The sequence below is a fragment of the Leishmania major genome, chromosome 28, assembly GCF_000002725.2.
Source record: "Leishmania major strain Friedlin complete genome, chromosome 28".
Taxonomy (NCBI): domain Eukaryota; phylum Euglenozoa; class Kinetoplastea; order Trypanosomatida; family Trypanosomatidae; genus Leishmania; species Leishmania major.
This window is the reverse complement of record NC_007269.2, coordinates 1123801-1141269: the sequence shown is the minus strand read 5'-3', so window position 1 is coordinate 1141269 and position 17469 is coordinate 1123801. Positions and strand designations below refer to the sequence as shown.

General features: G+C 57.1%; 7 protein-coding genes and 1 pseudogene across 7 annotated transcripts, besides 1 other annotated feature; all 8 read left to right on the top strand.

Annotated features, from left to right (window-relative positions):
• Positions 1 to 232: 232 nt before the first annotated feature.
• Positions 233 to 3250, top strand: LMJF_28_3010 (conserved hypothetical protein; the record flags this gene model as incomplete). Its single annotated transcript, XM_001684536.1, has 1 exon — positions 233 to 3250. One exon carries the CDS (start codon positions 233 to 235, stop codon positions 3248 to 3250), a length of 3018 nt encoding a protein of 1005 aa, XP_001684588.1.
• Positions 3251 to 4103: 853 nt separating this feature from the next.
• On the top strand, positions 4104 to 4550 carry LMJF_28_3005 (putative glucose 6-phosphate N-acetyltransferase; the record flags this gene model as incomplete). The annotated part of the gene is made up of 1 exon (XM_001684535.1): positions 4104 to 4550. One exon carries the CDS (start codon positions 4104 to 4106, stop codon positions 4548 to 4550), a length of 447 nt encoding a protein of 148 aa, XP_001684587.1.
• Positions 4551 to 5279: 729 nt separating this feature from the next.
• Positions 5280 to 6443, top strand: LMJF_28_3000 (putative protein kinase; the record flags this gene model as incomplete). The annotated part of the gene is made up of 1 exon (XM_001684534.1): positions 5280 to 6443. The coding sequence occupies one exon, from the start codon at positions 5280 to 5282 to the stop codon at positions 6441 to 6443; it is 1164 nt and encodes a 387-aa protein (XP_001684586.1).
• A 732-nt stretch (positions 6444 to 7175) lies between these two features.
• Positions 7176 to 7883, top strand: LMJF_28_2990 (conserved hypothetical protein; the record flags this gene model as incomplete). Its single annotated transcript, XM_001684533.1, has 1 exon — positions 7176 to 7883. The coding sequence occupies one exon, from the start codon at positions 7176 to 7178 to the stop codon at positions 7881 to 7883; it is 708 nt and encodes a 235-aa protein (XP_001684585.1).
• An 800-nt stretch (positions 7884 to 8683) lies between these two features.
• LMJF_28_2980 (conserved hypothetical protein) lies at positions 8684 to 9193 on the top strand (the record flags this gene model as incomplete). The annotated part of the gene is made up of 1 exon (XM_001684532.1): positions 8684 to 9193. The coding sequence occupies one exon, from the start codon at positions 8684 to 8686 to the stop codon at positions 9191 to 9193; it is 510 nt and encodes a 169-aa protein (XP_001684584.1).
• Positions 9194 to 9859: 666 nt separating this feature from the next.
• Positions 9860 to 10435, top strand: LMJF_28_2970 (conserved hypothetical protein; the record flags this gene model as incomplete). The annotated part of the gene is made up of 1 exon (XM_001684531.1): positions 9860 to 10435. The coding sequence occupies one exon, from the start codon at positions 9860 to 9862 to the stop codon at positions 10433 to 10435; it is 576 nt and encodes a 191-aa protein (XP_001684583.1).
• A 1188-nt stretch (positions 10436 to 11623) lies between these two features.
• Positions 11624 to 14505, top strand: LMJF_28_2965 (annotated as a pseudogene).
• Positions 11624 to 14505: a sequence feature.
• A 1512-nt stretch (positions 14506 to 16017) lies between these two features.
• LMJF_28_2960 (putative U5 snRNP-specific 40 kDa protein) lies at positions 16018 to 17361 on the top strand (the record flags this gene model as incomplete). The annotated part of the gene is made up of 1 exon (XM_001684530.1): positions 16018 to 17361. The coding sequence occupies one exon, from the start codon at positions 16018 to 16020 to the stop codon at positions 17359 to 17361; it is 1344 nt and encodes a 447-aa protein (XP_001684582.1).
• Positions 17362 to 17469: the final 108 nt, after the last annotated feature.

Below are 17469 nucleotides of genomic sequence, written 5' to 3'. Positions count from 1 at the left end.
AACAGCAAGTCGTGCACTTGAATTTTCTCTCCCTTTCCTTGCTCGTCGCCTCTCTTTCTTGCGCTCTACGCAGTTCTCCTGGCTGGACAAGCAAGCGAACGCGCGTCGTCGCTGTCATTCATTGGAATATACACTCCGTTCTCTTTCTTGATTTTCAGCTTTGCTATAACTCCTGTTAAATTTTTTTTTTTTGATTAGTTTACCTACTCGCTCGAAAGAAGTCGGTGCACAAATGCCACCACTATCTCGTCTCGATGCTGTATGCGATACCGCGACGACTGCTACCACCAACTTGGAAGATCTGCAGGAGCTGTGTAGGCGAGTACAGCTGCTTAGAAAGGGTGTGAATGACATCTGCAATAGGAAAATACCCGCATTGGAGTCCTCAATAGAGCAGTTCCATGAGACACATTTGCATCGCCTTTTGGCAACAAAGGATGATTTTACGATGGATTCACCGGTACACTCCATCGGTTTGCTTCTCAGCTCGATCGACGCATTGCTTTTGAGGACAGAAAATTCTTCTCAGAAGAGGTGGACAGCTGCGCATCGGAGTTCTGCTGCGGAGTCCTCGTCGACTACCATCTTTGCGGTTGGCTATTCACCTGAAACCATGGTCCCCAGTTCCGATCTTGTCCACTATGCAGAGCCAAAGAAAGTGGAAATCAGGCCTTGTGATAGCAGCCGTAACTCTCGACCTCCTGAGAGAGAACGTGTGACACGCTCGACCAGTACTACTGCTGCCGAGAAGCCTGCCGCTGCGCCGGAGAGCAAGCCCGCCTCTGGTGGGTTCGGCTTTGGCGCGGGCGCTGGTGCTGCCGAGAAGCCTGCCGCTGCGCCGGAAAGCAAGCCCGCCTCTGGTGGGTTCGGCTTTGGCGCGGGCGCTGGTGCTGCCGAGAAGCCTGCCGCTGCGCCGGAAAGCAAGCCCGCCTCTGGTGGGTTCGGCTTTGGCGCGGGCGCTGGTGCTGCCGAGAAGCCTGCCGCTGCGCCGGAGAGCAAGCCCGCCTCTGGTGGGTTCGGCTTTGGCGCGGGCGCTGGTGCTGCCGAGAAGCCTGCCGCTGCGCCGGAGAGCAAGCCCGCCTCTGGTGGGTTCGGCTTTGGCGCGGGCGCTGGTGCTGCCGAGAAGCCTGCCGCTGCGCCGGAAAGCAAGCCCGCCTCTGGTGGGTTCGGCTTTGGCGCGGGCGCTGGTGCTGCCGAGAAGCCTGCCGCTGCGCCGGAGAGCAAGCCCGCCTCTGGTGGGTTCGGCTTTGGCGCGGGCGCTGGTGCTGCCGAGAAGCCTGCCGCTGCGCCGGAAAGCAAGCCCGCCTCTGGTGGGTTCGGCTTTGGCGCGGGCGCTGGTGCTGCCGAGAAGCCTGCCGCTGCGCCGGAGAGCAAGCCCGCCTCTGGTGGGTTCGGCTTTGGCGCGGGCGCTGGTGCTGCCGAGAAGCCTGCCGCTGCGCCGGAGAGCAAGCCCGCCTCTGGTGGGTTCGGCTCTGGCGCGGGCGCTGGTGCTGCCGAGAAGCCTGCCGCTGCGCCGGAAAGCAAGCCCGCCTCTGGTGGGTTCGGCTTTGGCGCGGGCGCTGGTGCTGCCGAGAAGCCTGCCGCTGCGCCGGAAAGCAAGCCCGCCTCTGGTGGGTTCGGCTTTGGCGCGGGCGCTGGTGCTGCCGAGAAGCCTGCCGCTGCGCCGGAGAGCAAGCCCGCCTCTGGTGGGTTCGGCTTTGGCGCGGGCGCTGGTGCTGCCGAGAAGCCTGCCGCTGCGCCGGAGAGCAAGCCCGCCTCTGGTGGGTTCGGCTTTGGCGCGGGCGCTGGTGCTGCCGAGAAGCCTGCCGCTGCGCCGGAGAGCAAGCCCACCACTGGAGGGTTCGGGCAGGCCCCGACGACCGCCTTTGGTAAGACCCCACCAGCGTCAAGTGCCTTCGGCCAGGCACCATCAGCCGGAGCTGCGCAGCCCGCCGCTGGAGGGTTCGGGCAGGCCCCGGCGACCGCCTTTGGTAAGGCCCCACCAGCGTCAAGTGCCTTCGGCCAGGCACCATCAGCCGGAGCTGCGCAGCCCACCGCTGGAGGGTTCGGGCAGGCCCCGGCGACCGCCTTCGGTAAGGCCCCACCAGCGTCAAGTGCCTTCGGCCAGGCACCATCAGCCGGAGCTGCGCAGCCCACCGCTGGAGGGTTCGGGCAGGCCCCGACGACCGCCTTTGGTAAGACCCCACCAGCGTCAAGTGCCTTCGGCCAGGCACCATCAGCCGGAGCTGCGCAGCCCGCCGCTGGAGGGTTCGGGCAGGCCCCGGCGACCGCCTTTGGTAAGGCCCCACCAGCGTCAAGTGCCTTCGGCCAGGCACCATCAGCCGGAGCTGCGCAGCCCACCGCTGGAGGGTTCGGGCAGGCCCCGGCGACCGCCTTCGGTAAGGCCCCACCAGCGTCAAGTGCCTTCGGCCAGGCACCATCAGCCGGAGCTGCGCAGCCCACCGCTGGAGGGTTCGGGCAGGCCCCGGCGACCGCCTTCGGTAAGGCCCCACCAGCGTCAAGTGCCTTCGGCCAGGCACCATCAGCCGGAGCTGCGCAGCCCACCGCTGGAGGGTTCGGGCAGGCCCCGGCGACCGCCTTTGGTAAGGCCCCACCAGCGTCAAGTGCCTTCGGCCAGGCACCATCAGCCGGAGCTGCGCAGCCCACCGCTGGAGGGTTCGGGCAGGCCCCGGCGACCGCCTTCGGTAAGGCCCCACCAGCGTCAAGTGCCTTCGGCCAGGCACCATCAGCCGGAGCTGCGCAGCCCACCGCTGGAGGGTTCGGGCAGGCCCCGGCGACCGCCTTTGGTAAGGCCCCACCAGCGTCAAGTGCCTTCGGCCAGGCACCATCAGCCGGAGCTGCGCAGCCCACCGCTGGAGGGTTCGGGCAGGCCCCGGCGACCGCCTTCGGTAAGGCCCCACCAGCGTCAAGTGCCTTCGGCCAGGCACCATCAGCCGGAGCTGCGCAGCCCACCGCTGGAGGGTTCGGGAAGGCCCCGCCGACCGCATTGGGAAAGGCAGTGTGCGGTTTTGGAGCGGGCAGCGCATTCGGAATTGTCGGAGGGTTCGGATCGGGTGCGACGAGCGCAAGCTTTAGCTCGGCATCGACGCCAGGGTTCGGGCCTACAAGCGCATTTACGAGTGCGTTTGGTGGTGCTCCGCAAGGTGGCGGCTTCTCGAGCGTGCCAAAGAGCGCCTTTTCCGGCGGAGGCAACACAAACAGTGCGTTTGGAGCATCGTCCTTCAGTTCACTGGCTGCAAACTTCCAGTGAGGCGGTCATTGCATCATTTTCTTGTTGGTTTCTGATCCCTAACAGACTTCGGGTCGGCTGTGCCGACATTGATGAATGTGTGGGAAGTGGTGTTGCGGTGCTTTGCGGCTTGTGGCTCCCCTCGAGGGTTCTGCTCCGTTCCCGGCATACTTTCAGAAGGTGTGTGGAACTCAAGGCGGGACATGCACGCTCCTCGAGTTGGCGCTTTCTCCGACGTAGAGTTCCTGTGTGTTTGCGTTTGTGCTTGCGTGTGTCTTCGTGCTCGTGGGCGGTCCTTTTCCTTTCTGTTGGCTTCATTCCAGTGCCCCAGCTGTTTTTTACGGGCGAGTTGCGGTATTCCAGGAGTGCGGATTGTGACGGCTGATGCGTGGTGGTGATGGCAGAAGTGTTAGCGGCGATCTCGACACTAGGCGGTTATAGTTTCTGTTTTTCAGCCTATTTGAAGGCTAAGGTGCTCCTAGTTGTTGTTTCGGGAAATTCCTTTATTGCGTACAATTCAAAGAACTGCAACCACTTGCGTTTGGGATTTTTGCTCGCCAAGTCTGGCCGCACATTCTTCAATGCGGTGCGGCAGCGTTGGTACGTCGAGGTCTCTTTTGTTTTCTTTGGAGAGGAAAAAGAAACGGTGTCCTCGTGCTCTGCAGTCTATGTCCTTGACAATCTCTACAGCTGCGTACTTTGAACTATCCTTTCGTGCAAGCACTGCCCCTCGTTGATATCCGCTTGACTTTTTTCTCGTCTCCCTCTGCCTCTCGATGAAGACGGTAGCGAACTCACATACACTTACACACATCCCCTTCTTTGCGCACCTCGACACGATACGAGCTTGTTACAACCTTCACCCGTGCGGCCAATGAGTAGCTCTATCATCATCCGGGATCTAGAGACGTGTGATTTGGGAGAGGTGCTAGAGTTGCTTAGCCACCTCACGTCCGCCCCTGCGCTTTCGCAAGAAGAGCTGGAGCAATTGCACGCTCGCCGCGTGCTTGCAGGGGTGCGCACACGCGTTGCAGTCTCCTCCACGACGCAGAAGATTTTAGGAACTGCCTCTCTCATTGTGGAGCCGAAGTTCACGCGTGGTGGAAAGTGCGTGGGCCACGTGGAGGATGTGGTGACCCACCCTGACTGTCGTGGTCAAGGTATTGGTCGCGAGTTGCTTAGCAGCCTTGTGGAGGTGGCGAGGGCGAGCGATTGCTACAAGGTGGTCCTGAATTGCACCGACGACATGGTCGCCTATTACTCCAAAGCCGGCTTTAGAAAATGTGAGAATCAGATGCGTATGAGCATTTTACCCCAATGATCGACCTCGGAGTGTACCTGAGTTAATCCACTGTGAAGGGGAAAATGTTGTGCTGGCAACCTGGTGCCGCCGAGACGCGTGAATCTGTGCTGTGGATGTGTATATGTGTCTGTATCTCTGTGTGTGTGTGTGTGTGTGTGTGTGATGCTACGCTAGCCATTGCGGTGGAGGTGGTTGCAGCGCCAAGAGGTAAAATCTGCTCTCTGTTTTTCTGCGCTCCAGCTTCTTGTTGCTTGCGGCATCGAAAAAAGTCAAGCCAACTTCGGCGCCACACAGAGTATGAGGGAAGAAAAGAGTACCAGCGCGTGTGAGGCAGTCGGGTTGTTATCGCGCGCCAGTGGTCTGCGCTGTCGCATTGGTAGTGTGAAATACCAGCTCTCGACGGCGATGTTGATGGGATGCTCATAGGCCACCTTATCTTCTCTATATTTTTTCGCGTGATAGTCTCCTGGGTCGTGGTGTGGCCTGTGAGCCATGGAGTGCATCAAGTTGCTCCAGCGCTGTTCGGTGCAGGTGGCAACGGAGAGCACCCCAGCAACGGTCCCGTGCGTGCTCTCCTTGCGCAGATCAAATCAGATCGTTTCCCTAATTGCAATCTTCGCCCCCTCTGCCTTATCTGTCGGTTGGATACCATGCACGTACGGAGACACCCTTTAGGACAACGGGGGACTCCTTCAAGCATTCATATCACCGACACACATGCCATGAGAAGCGTGCGTGGTGCTGGTGATGATGGAAATCGCAGCCGACTTTGCCCGTCGTGGGCTGCGCTTTGTCGGCTTCCTTGGGTGCGGCGCTTTCGGAGACGCGTATGTTGTTCGGGATGCAAGCGACACCTGCTTTGTTGTGAAGCGTTCAAAATCGCTGGTGAAGCAATCCGGCTTTCTCGAAGAGTATCTCGGTATGATGAATCTGTGCAGTCTCAATGTGGTAACGTCCCACGACGCATGGATCGACCACGAGAGCCGGGTCTGTATTCTCATGGACTACTGCGACGCCGGGGATCTTGGTGACTACCTGAAAAAGGGCTACCCCTTGCCGGAGGAGGAGGTGCTTAGTATTGTTGCTCAACTTCTTCTCGGGCTTGATCACATACACAAGCGAAACAGAGTGCACCGTGACATAAAACCGGAAAACATATTCCTGTCATCGGCGAGGACAGGTGGCGGTAGGTGGCCTGTGGCAAAGCTCGGCGATTTCGGCTCGGTGAAGCGCCTTTCGCGCTGTGGTGCGCGCGTCGTTTCGCGTGTCGGCACCCCGCTTTACCTGGCGCCAGAGATTATTTCGGGCTACGCGTACACGTCGAAAGCGGATATTTGGAGCATGGGGCTTGTTGTGTATCGCTTGATGGTGAACAATTCGCCGTTTAGAGTCACCAGTGTGGACACTCACACAAGGTGTGTCCTGAGACTTTCCCCTCCTCACCCTAGCACGCTGAGTGGGTACAGCCGAGCGCTTGGGGACTGCGTGATGGCGATGCTGAGCAGAAACTGGAAGCGCCGGCCTAACGCCGAAGCACTACTGCGTTGTGATTTGTTTCAACCGACGTTGCTGCGGCATCTCTGGATACCCGCGCCGCTACACGTATCTCCGTGCCTGTTTGTGCAACTGCGGTCGTCACTTCTGGTGGTCTATGCGGCACCGAGTGAGCGTGCCCGAACTCTACGCACCCTCAAATTCGGCGATCAAGTATACCTTTCTTCTCGAAGGGATCACTCGCACCAAGGCGTGTGGTTGGAGGTGTTGCACCCGTTTGCCGGTTTTATCCGCAATACGGGTAAAGGCGAACCTCTTCTCGACTCGTATGCTTCCGACGAGTGCACTGCCAGCATCGGTAGCCGAGCCAGGGTACTGAATCGTGCAGGGAAGCATGTGTGCCGTGACATTTCTTGACCAGCTGTGCGGGGGCGATGAGTAGCGCAGATAGAAGACCGCCGAGCTACGCAGTATGCCTTTGCTGTTATGGTGTGTTGCCGATCGGAGCACTCTTGAGGACAGGCTCAAGAGCTACACGACGAATCCGTGGAACGCAGCTTCTTGCATCGGTGTTGTTTCACTTGTTGTTTCTCTAAATGGACTGCTTTCTTTTCTGCTACGTTACGCGTCTCTCCTGCCCACATTGCCATACCCACGACTATATCGCAGTAGTCGATGATTTGGTGCTCGAAGAAGTGTAAAGAGTTTACAGAAAAAAACGAGCTGGAATGCATAGAGTAAGTAACACAGTTTGTGCGCGTTGCCGCACTAAAGTGTGAGAAGGTGCTGCAGTACATGTCATTTCGCTAGACGGCTATAATCAGCACAGCTGAGTTCTCTGTGGATTCTTTACGCTAATGCCGTCTGCGCCCTTAGGCGCCTTCCATACTTGTGGCATCAGCACACGCATGCTCACGACACATCTCACTCTTCCGACTCTCCTCCTTGTTTTTACTTTTTCATTTGTGTCGCCTTTCCTCTGCATGTCCATGGCAATGATCATGGCGAAGGCGGTAAGGAACTAGCTGTGCACGTAGCTAACTTGCGTGCGCTTGTGTACTTGTATATGGGCATGCATATGTTGTACTGATCGTCGCACCAGTGAGCAAGAGACAAAAACGAAAAGAAAAAGAAGCGCCTTGGTGAGGGATGGGCTACGGTGTTCGCTTGTCCATTCTACCGCTTAGTGGAGGATGCCGCCGCTGGTTCTCTGGCTGCTGCACTGGCAGCATTCTCGGCGCAGACACCGTGTCCGGCAGTCTGCTGAAGACACTCCAGGAGGATCTAAGCGACGAGAATGAGTTGCGCACGAAAGGAATAGGGGAAACACTGCAAAACTACGTGCACCGCGCAGAGCTCTCTCATATGGAGAGCCCGGAGGCGGACGAAGCGTTCTCAAAGAGCTTGGATGCCAAGGTCGACGATCTCTTTGCGCGCATTCCCCTCCCACAGGACCCCATGAAGGTAGCTCTAGCACTGACGGATGAGGAAGCGAGGGAGGAGGCCGCTACTGAGCTCGTGAAGGAGGCGGTGCGGGAGATGTACTGGCGAAAACTGGGTGCTAAACAGGCTGAAGAACTGCGCCTCAAGAAAGCACAAGAGAAGCTTCAAAAGCAAGGGGCAATCCAGTACTTCGAAGAGCGGCGCGAAGAAGAGAGACTGCGGGAGCACGAGAATACACAATTTGCCGCCCAACCACTCGCTGTAGAGCCCCAGTCTCCGGTAGGCAAGGGGGTCACCGCGTCGCCTCTCCAGAATCTCGATTCCACGCTGTCAGCGGAGGAGTTGCGCAAAGAGCTGGCGGCGATGAAGGCGAATGTGTCTCGACTGGAGGAGCTACTGCGTTATAAGACGTAAGGTGCGTGTCTGCGCCTTCACTCCTGGACACCTCACGCGAGGAACGTTGACGCTGCTGAACTTGCTAATCTGGCCAGAGCACGACAACGAGGGAGAAACAACAAAAACGAAAAGTATACGTGAGCGGAGGAGGACCAGGAAAGAGAAATCAGCTGACGTGGCTGAGTGTCACGAGCCAAACGGCGCTTTGTCGAGTAAAACAACCGCTTCCCGCCTCAGGTATCTCTGTGTGTGTGTTTCGGGATCCTCCGCTTCGCTGGCGCTAGTGTACGTTGACTGCATCAATAGAGGGTGTTGTGTTACCTACCTGAGAGGATAAACTCGCCAGAGGGGTTGTATGCTTTTCCCCTTTGCTGATTCTTTATCTTCGCCTGCGTGTGCCTGCTTGTGGCGCCAGTAGCGCGTTTACACATCCTCTCTTTCCCACTTCCCGCAATGGGGTTTTCACGTTCTCGGCATCTGCCGCCGCTGCCCCTTCCTTTTTTTTTCTGCCACCTCAATTGTTTTCTACTCTTCACACGAGTCTGCCGGGCTAGTTGGCGTCTTCGAACGCTGACTTGCTGCTCTGTTTGCAACAACACACTTACGTATAGACGCCTTAAAGCCTCGAGTCACGCATTTTCCCCCACACTGTGACGCTCCACCTATTTTGGCTGTTGTTGCTGCCGTCGTTGCAGAGCAGCAGCAGTTGTATGCCTCGCTGACTTGTCTTCCTTTCCCTTCCGTTGGTGCCTTGTTTGTCTCTTGTTGCCTTTTCTCGTCGAGGAGTCGCATTGTGTCGTGACGCAACCAACGGAGTCATGAACCGCAGTTTCGTTAGCAGCGCGGATCTGCGCGGGCTCACTGCCGCTTTTTGTGGCAGTTTGACGTGCCAGAAGCGCTTTTGGGCGAAGCCGAAGAAGCGTCCGAAAGTTGGCCCCGGATTTCATGAGAAAGCGCAGAAGTGGCGCGATGAGTACCTCCTTGACCGCCACCGCGTTTTGGCAGACAGTCTCCGAGCGTATGTGGACTTCAGTTCCACAAAACGAGTAGAGCCGTGGGACACTCGCTTTGCTCCGTTTGATCGTGTCGAGAAAGATGGCGTATACATCCTCACTCGCTACCTTATGGATGACAAACTACAGCTGTGTAACTACCACCATCGTCCTGTGAAGCGCATGCTTTGTAATGTGGGGCTAATGGGCCCTCAGGTAACGACAACGGCGCGCTGGAAGCCGTACCGCTTTGCGACCAATCCTGCCAACACCACGCGTGCCGAGCGCACCTTCACCAAGGACAAGACAGTCTTCACAGGTTATCATCACGATTGATGGACTCTAACGGATCAGGTTTGCCTACCCCTTTCCTCTCTGCACTCTTCCTGTCTCTGAAGGGAGGGCAAGGGTGTGCATGGTGCCATCCTCTCTCTCCTTTTTTGTGTTTGCCAGCTTTTTGTGTGTGGATTTGGATGGTAGAGGGTCCCCTTCGTCTGTGTACAGTGGCCTTGCGTGTGTGACGAGGAGGAAGAGCGGAGAGCGAAAGAAAACCATCACAATACGAGAGCGAGTCAAGGAGGTGAAGTTGCGTTGTTTACCTTTTCATGACCTCTGGGTTTTGCATTTGAACGCAACGCAATACTGAAGAAGACAAAAAAAAACTATTGAACTGTAGGCAGAAAGGAAATTGTTAGACTCGGGAGATCGGCCGGTATGACGCACTATGAACGGCTTTGGTCTCTCTTGGGGAGGACTCTTGGCATAATGTGCGCACGCTTTAGAGACGCCGCATAGGTGTTTTGGGGGCACTGCACGTGCGAAGGTCGGTCTCCGTGCTGCATTGGTGTCGCACACTTTTGTGCGACACGGCGTGTTGCGGACGCTGTCATGCGTACTTGTAAATAGAAAAAAATGCACACTGCGCCTCCTCTTACAGGCCGCATCTATGCAGCATATGCGGGACTCATCTGATGAATCCCGCGCACTTTTCCACAAACTTCAATGCGCTGTGGCACCGCTCTCGTTCCGTCCCTTGCAATCCGAAGATTCCCGAGTGTGAGGGCGCGTACAAATAGTTTAGGGACGCGCTGGCACTGCCGCCGCTGCACAGACCTCCACGAGAAGAGCACGCAGATAAGTAGGCACACACATACAGTTTCACGCGCTAAGGCGCATATCTACGCACCTTTCCTACCACAGCCGACTGCGTGGATGAGCCGAGGAGTGAAGCGCGGCCGCATCGAGGCCTCGTCGCCGGCACCCGGCAGCCGAGAGAGTTCTTCTCCCCCTCCGCTCGCGGAGGTGCTGCCGGCCACGACTAAGGTGCGAACGCCAAAAAGACAGGACACAAAGAAGTACCTGCCAGATACGCACACATCCGAGAGTGTGGATGCTTCATCTGCTCACAGCGATGAGTCGGTTCACATGGAGAGCTCTCGAGAACGGGAGGACGCAGTCCTCTTAGAGGGCTGCGATCTCAGTGGTGACGCGCTGAAGAGCTTCCTTCAAAAAAACTTTGTGGACTACATAGAGGATGAGCTGTTTGATGTAGCTGCTTTGGAGGCACTGGAGGACTAAAATATACCCTTCACCTCTTCTTTTGTTGCCACTCTTTTCTGTCGCCCAATCATAGTGAAGCGCACGCGCTGCGCGCGTTTAGCGGCGGGGTTAAGTGGAGGAATGCCGTCCGTGTACGGATTCTGCACTGACGAAATGGACGCAGCTATATTCTACTGTCGTGCCGGCAGCATGCACGTCTCCTCTCCTTTTCCTTCGTCGGCAAATTCTCCGTCGTCCGCGCTGACTGTCCATGTGCTAACTACCACACCGTCTTATCTATCCCCTCCAGGTGTATTTTGTTGCGTTATTGATTGTTGCCGGAGTGGTGCGGTGAACGTGACTCATGTCGCGACCGTCGTGGTAGCAGGATGCCGGGCCAGAAGTTCTGGGTAGGCAATGAGCTGAAAAGTGCTAGGTGAAAAGATGGGACGGAGAGGGCGAAGGTGTCCGAGCTGAAGGCACAAACTCACTCAGAGGCTCCGGCCGATGTCTTTTTGTTCTTCTTTTCACGCATTTTACATCTTGTCTTTGCCGTCGCCCCTATCGTGGGTGAATTCATTTTAGCACCGCTGTGAGGACATGCAGGCTGTCGGTGCTTGCGAGATCGAAATGAAGAAAAGGATTTTCAACTGAATCGAGTCTCTCTCTCTCTCTCTCTGCATCTCTCTCGATTTTCTCCCGAAGATGACTTGTCGCTCATTTGTTGACTGGATGAGAGTGTGAGGACCGGATCAAGAAGGCTGAAAATAGAGCCCTCAGGGAAATGGATAGCGTGAGGGTGTGCTGAGCGTAGGCTGAACCTTTGCGAGGTTCCTCATGAACGCGGGGATTCGTCTCCGCCTCTCCCCGCGCTTTGTCACACTATCGGCTCCCAGCAACCGGGGAACACTCAGGCACTGCGCAGTGCCAAAGGAAATTTGTGTTTCTTGCATGCACTCCGTCCTCACTTTCTTCTTCGCGATGCATGCTGCTTTGGTGCTGCTTTCCCGCTTCTTTCTGATCGTCTCATGCGTTGTTTTCGCTCTTCTTGTCGACTGCAGCACACAGGACCCCGCTGAGTGCAGCTGTCGTGCTTACTCCTGAGTATGTGCTGACTCGTGCAGTGGCGTTGCCTCTCTTGCTATCTCTGCGTCTTCCCCGTTGTTTGTGCGTGAGTTCTGTCTCGTCACCCGTTCACAGGACGTCATTCGGTTGGTTTCCGTATGATGTTTGTCTTGCAACGACTGTCTGCCCCTCCCTTTTTGTTTCTCTCCATCCCGCCTCAGCGCGCGGGCACATAGAAGTGCACACAGACACACACGCCGAGATGGGGGTAGCATGAATGGAAGAGCATGGTTGGACGGAGGCGAAAAAGGTCCCGTGATGAGAATGCAATGTCTCAGATGGACTTTTTTTTTTGCGGCGGTCCTGGGCGACGATGAGCGGGGCCTCATCAAAGATGTGATTAGCGAGAGCGCTGAGAGCATCCTCCTCGTCGCCTTTGTCGGAGATCGCGGAGTAGGGAAGATGCTACACACAGCAATGCTCTCCTTCTCTGCTGAATCCACCAACCCGAACCGGGATGTGTGCAATGCCGTTCACAGTGTCTTTTGTGAAGGAAAACGCTAATGACCTCATCTAATACTGATGCGAACACCGCAGCGACGTCAACGCTGTCGTCGAGGCTGATAACGGCGCTCACGGCCGCTTGTCCATGTGCGCAGCGAGCGTTGTACCATACGAGTCTTCTTTTGTTTGCTTTTCAGGGGCAGCGTTTTACGGTAGTGGTGTGCCGCACTGTGGAATACACGACTGAGACGTTTCCCTGTCTAACAGACGGCGTGGCTGCGGTGTTCGACTGTCACGTTCCTTCAGTCGGACTTAACATTCAGAGGGAGACGGCGTGGAATTCTATTGACCTCGGCCTCCTCGCTGCTGAGGCACGCGCATCTAAGGAGAAACTGTCGTGCTGCTGCGTGGGCGATAAAGAGCACGTCAGCTGCGGCGTCCGATTTCAAGACGTGCGCGCGTGGTCTTTGATCAATGAAAAGAACCACTTTAGCGCTCCGGAGTGGGGACTGTACAGTATGAGCCTGGATCCGCGGCTGACTGTGGGCGAGAAGCTGGCGTACGACATCCACGGGAATTACACTTCTATCATGGGAGGGGCAGCAAATGCGTCACCGCTGGGCTTTTGCGTGATGCCACCGCTCGTGACGGTGACGCGCTGTACTGTAGCGCCCACTCTCCGCACTGTAGGGTATACCGTGAGGAGTCAGGTGTGTGGCTGAAGGGGGAACGCGGCATGACGTATGGGAACCGAAAGCTCATCGATGAGGAGACACTGCTGTAACCGAACGATCGCATGGTTCTCGGTAAGCATCTTGGCCCTCGTTTTGTAGAGGGAGGCACCGGGCTACCGCGTCCAAGCGGGTCGCGCATTCTGGACTGGGTGCTCTGCTACACGGAGCTCCAGTAGGAGAATGGGCGAGCGGTGGAAAAAGGCACAGTGACGGCGCTGGAGTGCGATAACAAGGATTTGTGCCTGCACTGCAATTATCTTGAGGTGCGACGGCAGCACACGTGCGGCGAATCGTGGGTGATGCTCACGAACCCGTCGCTCTCCCCTATCGTGGCGCACTGCTGTGACCGCTCGACCTCCACGAGCGTCACATCCAAGCTACCACGGATCCCCCAAGCTGACGTTCGGCTGCCGTTCCTGGTCCAAACGACCAACATTAAACGTGCAATGGACCTCCTGATCTTGCGGGATGGGAGTGCCAGCATCCACCTCATCAACGGGCCCTGGTTCACTGTGGGCAGCGCCACTTCCGCTATCAGCCGCAATGAGAGCGTCTCACTGGGCCGGGTGCGCAAGGATGTCAAGCACGACGTCCGTGAGTCTCCAGACGCAATACTGGAGATGCAATGAAGCTTCCTCTTGCAATGGTCAGTTGAGAGCTATTTGACTTCGTGGTACCGGTCAAGGGCCGGAAGGCACGAAGGGAGGAGGGCAAGTATTTTGCCTACCATAATCCGCTGTACGAAACCTGCGCGCTGGAGTTGGCATCACTCCAGCCAACCAGAATTGTGACGCTGAACGTGAAGATCACGGCAGCGGTGCAGCTGATGGGCGCTGAGCTAGCGAAAGAGCTGCGCGAGCACGCCTACCTGTCAGCTTCTCTGTAGGTGGCATCGTCTCCCCGCGACGAGGTGGTCACCAGCGCAAAGGCGGCGAAGTTCTTCAAGGGTGCATGGAACAGCGCCTCCCTTTCTGCGGCCGCCTTGAAAAGGTTGCATGAGGACGTTGGTGCTGCGCTGATGGAGAACTGCAACGAGCGCACTGCGTGTCCCTCCGAAACGTGATTTTCAGTGGTAAAAGAGCGGCCAAGCGACACCGCCGGTCCGGGTTCTTTCATGGAAGCAAAGCTCCTGCGGCTAAAAGGGAAATGTCTTCTTGTCTCCTCGGCCATCGTGCGCCAACTGAGTACTACCGCGGATCTGCCCAACATGAGTATCAACGCCCAAGCAGTGTGGGGGCGAGATGTGCAACACGTCAGTACCATGGGCGTGTTATTTTTCGAGAAGGGCGTGGATGCCAGCGTGCTCGGCGAACTTCTCCTGCTTATTGTGAATGTTGTGCTGCTGACGGACTACTGCATGCACTGGTACAGGCTTTCGACGACTGAAATGGAGAGAATGCGGCAGCAGCTTGTGCAGTCGCGGGAGTAGACAGACAGGTGCGTAGGTGCTTTGCTCAGTCAGATGCACTCATCTAGGAGTACGTAGAAGGGCAAGGCGGCTGTGCAGCGCAAGCCTCGAAGCGACATGCGTGTGTTCGGCCGACCGGCAGCGCTGTCTGGCACTGCTTCCCGCAAGACAAGCTTCTCTCGCACCACCCGGGGTCACACGTCTGTGCCGCCTCGAAGCACTGGTGTTTTTGGCGGAACCCGCTCGCTTCTCTCCAGCGCACATGCTGGTAAGACGCCGCACAGCCTGAGTTCCTTCGCAACTTTTTGAAAATCGAGCGTGCCCTCTGCTACCTGCTCCGCAGCGGGGGCTCGCCTATGGTGCTGGAATCATGCCTCTTTTCCAATGGACGCTAACAGGATGAAGAAGATCTTCTTAGTCGTCTCACGCCCCCTCGTTCTCCCAGTGGCGACCGCCGTTTCAGGACGTCGGGAATTCTACAGCAGAGCGCGCAATCGCAAGAAGCAGTGCGCCCAAGTTGCTGTCACTGTGTTTTTGCTGTCTGCTCGCTCTCTTCGCGTTTTTCATACGAGCATCGTCTCTTGTCGCTGCTCCCCTTTCTTTCCGTTTTATTCCCTGTCGTGCTCTTATCGCGTTGATCCGCCCGGGGCGTCCTACATCCCCGCATCCCTCTTCCGTTCCTCACCACCCCCGCCACGAACCCCAGCCACACGTCTGCGCGGCGTTCTCCTCCTATCCCCCTGTTCTCCTTGTGATTTCTCTCACCCTTCTGCACCCCGCTCCCCCGACATTTTGTTTTCCGTTCTCTATTGTCATGTGTGCGTCCTACACGGGTAGGCGTCTGTGTGTGTGTGGGTGTGGGTGTATCTCGCGCCTCCGTTTCTTAGCGTGTTTCGCTCTGCATGTCGACCTTGCTAAGAGGTGTTCATTGACTGCGGCTTGGTTGCTTGTCTGCTTGTCTTTCCTTTGGTTATATGGGAGTGTCTGCTGTGGTGTCCGCGTACCGGGATAGACTCTGCTCACTCCACTTTGGGCTTTTCTTGCGATTTTCAAGCCTTGGGCACGGGTTGGCAGTACTGGGGAATAGCGAGAGAAGGGGGAGGCGAGAGAGAAGGGTGGATCAGGCCGGTGAGGTGATGGAACGTTTGGACGAGCACGAGAAGAGCAAAGTTTTTCTCCATAGGCGCTTCTTATTTTTCTTCTTTCTGTGCGGCACAACATGTGCGTCTTAGTGTGTCTTATGGAGTGTATCGGCGTAGTGTGAATACCCTAGCGTATAGTAGAGTTGCGAGGCTGTTGGTGGCGGGAGTTGCGGTGGGGTGGGGACTGAGGTTAGGGAGGAAAAGGACTCGAATGTTGGGTGTGCGCCACCCCAGATGACACGAGTAACTTCGGGTTCAGGTCTTCGAAAGAAGAAGGCGTGCTGCTAAGCGACCGCAGCACGACGAGGCGTATCGTCATCACCCTACCTCCACCGTCCCTCAACCTTCACCTCGACCGCCTTCTCTGTCTACCGTGGTCGTATTTTGGTTTTCCTTCATGAAGTTCCGCTTTCGCCAGTGTGCTTCTTTCTTTGGTGTATCAATGCCACCGTTTCTGCTGCTGTTCTCCTCACCGCATCCTTCCCCTCGTAACCCCTTCTTCTTCCTTTATGTAGCAACGCTCTTTTAGCGCTGCTGCCGTATCGATTCTATTCCCTTCGCTATCTTTTGTTTTGTTTTGTTTTGTGTGTGTGTGTCTGTCTGTGTGTGTGTGTGCGCGCGCTTTCCGGCGCAGAGCTGTGTGCATATCGGTGTCGCTCGGTGAATGCGTTCTTGCTCACTTTCATTCAGTGGTGATAGTGGATTTTTAGCTTACTATGCGTGGAGGAGAGTACGCTTACGTGCACCACCAGCAAGGCAGACACATCCATGTGCTGCCTTTACCCTCCTTTCCGCCCTTTTCCCCCGCGCGTTGTCTTTCCATGCCGTTGCTCCCTTCTCATTCTCTCATGCAGTTTTCTCTTGGTGCCCCTTCTCTTTGCGGTTTGTCGTGGCAATCCTCGTCGATTGTGCCTCACTGTGGGCACCTCACTCGCCGCTCGCGCAACACAAGTACACTTCATTAGCAGCAGGCCCGACGCTGAAGGTGCACGGCTCACTTATCTCGGGAGGACTGAGCGGCGAAGGAAAAGAGAAGCAGATGGTGGAGTGTGGTACTGCTGCTTTCCGTTTACTCGCTGTCTCTCTCTCCCTCGGCCTCTCTTGTTTTCTCTAAGCTCTTCATCAATCTTGCTCTTCTCACAAATGGCGCTCACTGTAACTTCGTCATCTGCTCCGTCAGGCGGGGCAGAGGCTGTGTACTGGAATCTGCACGGCCACCTCGAGGACGTCGTGTGTGCCGCCGCGCATGGCCGCGTGTGCGCAACCGGCGATGTTGACGGGGCAGTGTTGTTGTGGCGCTTTGCTGGGGCCGTGCCAGAGCACGTCTGCTGCATGAACACGGGAGGACCTGCAGTAGTAGACGTGGCGTGGAGCGGCGCCACAGCGCTGCTGGTTGCTCAAGGGGACGGGTGCGCCACCGTCTGGGATGTCGAGAAGGGTGCACGGCTGCGTACCATCTCTAGGTACGCCGTCAAGGGTCGATGTGCGTGGCCGGTGGTAAACTGCGTGGCGGCGACAGGACGCGACTCGTTTGTGTTTGGCGGCGATGACGGCTACCTTGTCACAGCGGACAAGCGAAGCGACAAGGTCGTGGCGGGTGTACACATCGCCGTTCCCCTCACAAGCGCCACGACTACCGGTTTCTCTCTATTTGTCGGAGACGTGTGCGGGACGCTGCACTGGTTCGACACCCGGGCGGGGTCGAGGGAGATGGAGCGCATTGTCTGTGGCTCTGCCGGGATCACCAGTATCATAGCGGACCCTCTGCAAGATCGAGTGGTAACGTACTCGATGAGTGGGACGGTGCAGGTAACTGATACGCAGCCCTTTGCATTGTTATCGTCGGATCGCCTGCTGGGTGCGACAGAGCTGGGCGTGAATGAGCGCCAAGTCCTGTTGCGTGGCGCGTGGGTGCCGCGTTCTGACGCTGTAGTAATGCCAAGCGGCAAGGGCAATGTCGTATCCGTCTCCGCGAATGACGTTGTGGGAGGGGTGACGCGCACGGTGCACGCAGGCCGCACTGGGTCGGCGATGAACGTAAGTGTCTGCGTGGACGATGAGTACGTAGTCTGCAGCGGTGATGGTGGCGAGGTGGCGGCGTACCAGTGGTAGCAACCGCGCTTTGCGCTGGCGTAATATAGTGAGATCGCACGCGGCGCCGTAAACGCAGCGACGAGTGCCTCTCACATCTCGGGAGGCTCCGAAACGCGGGGGGGGGCG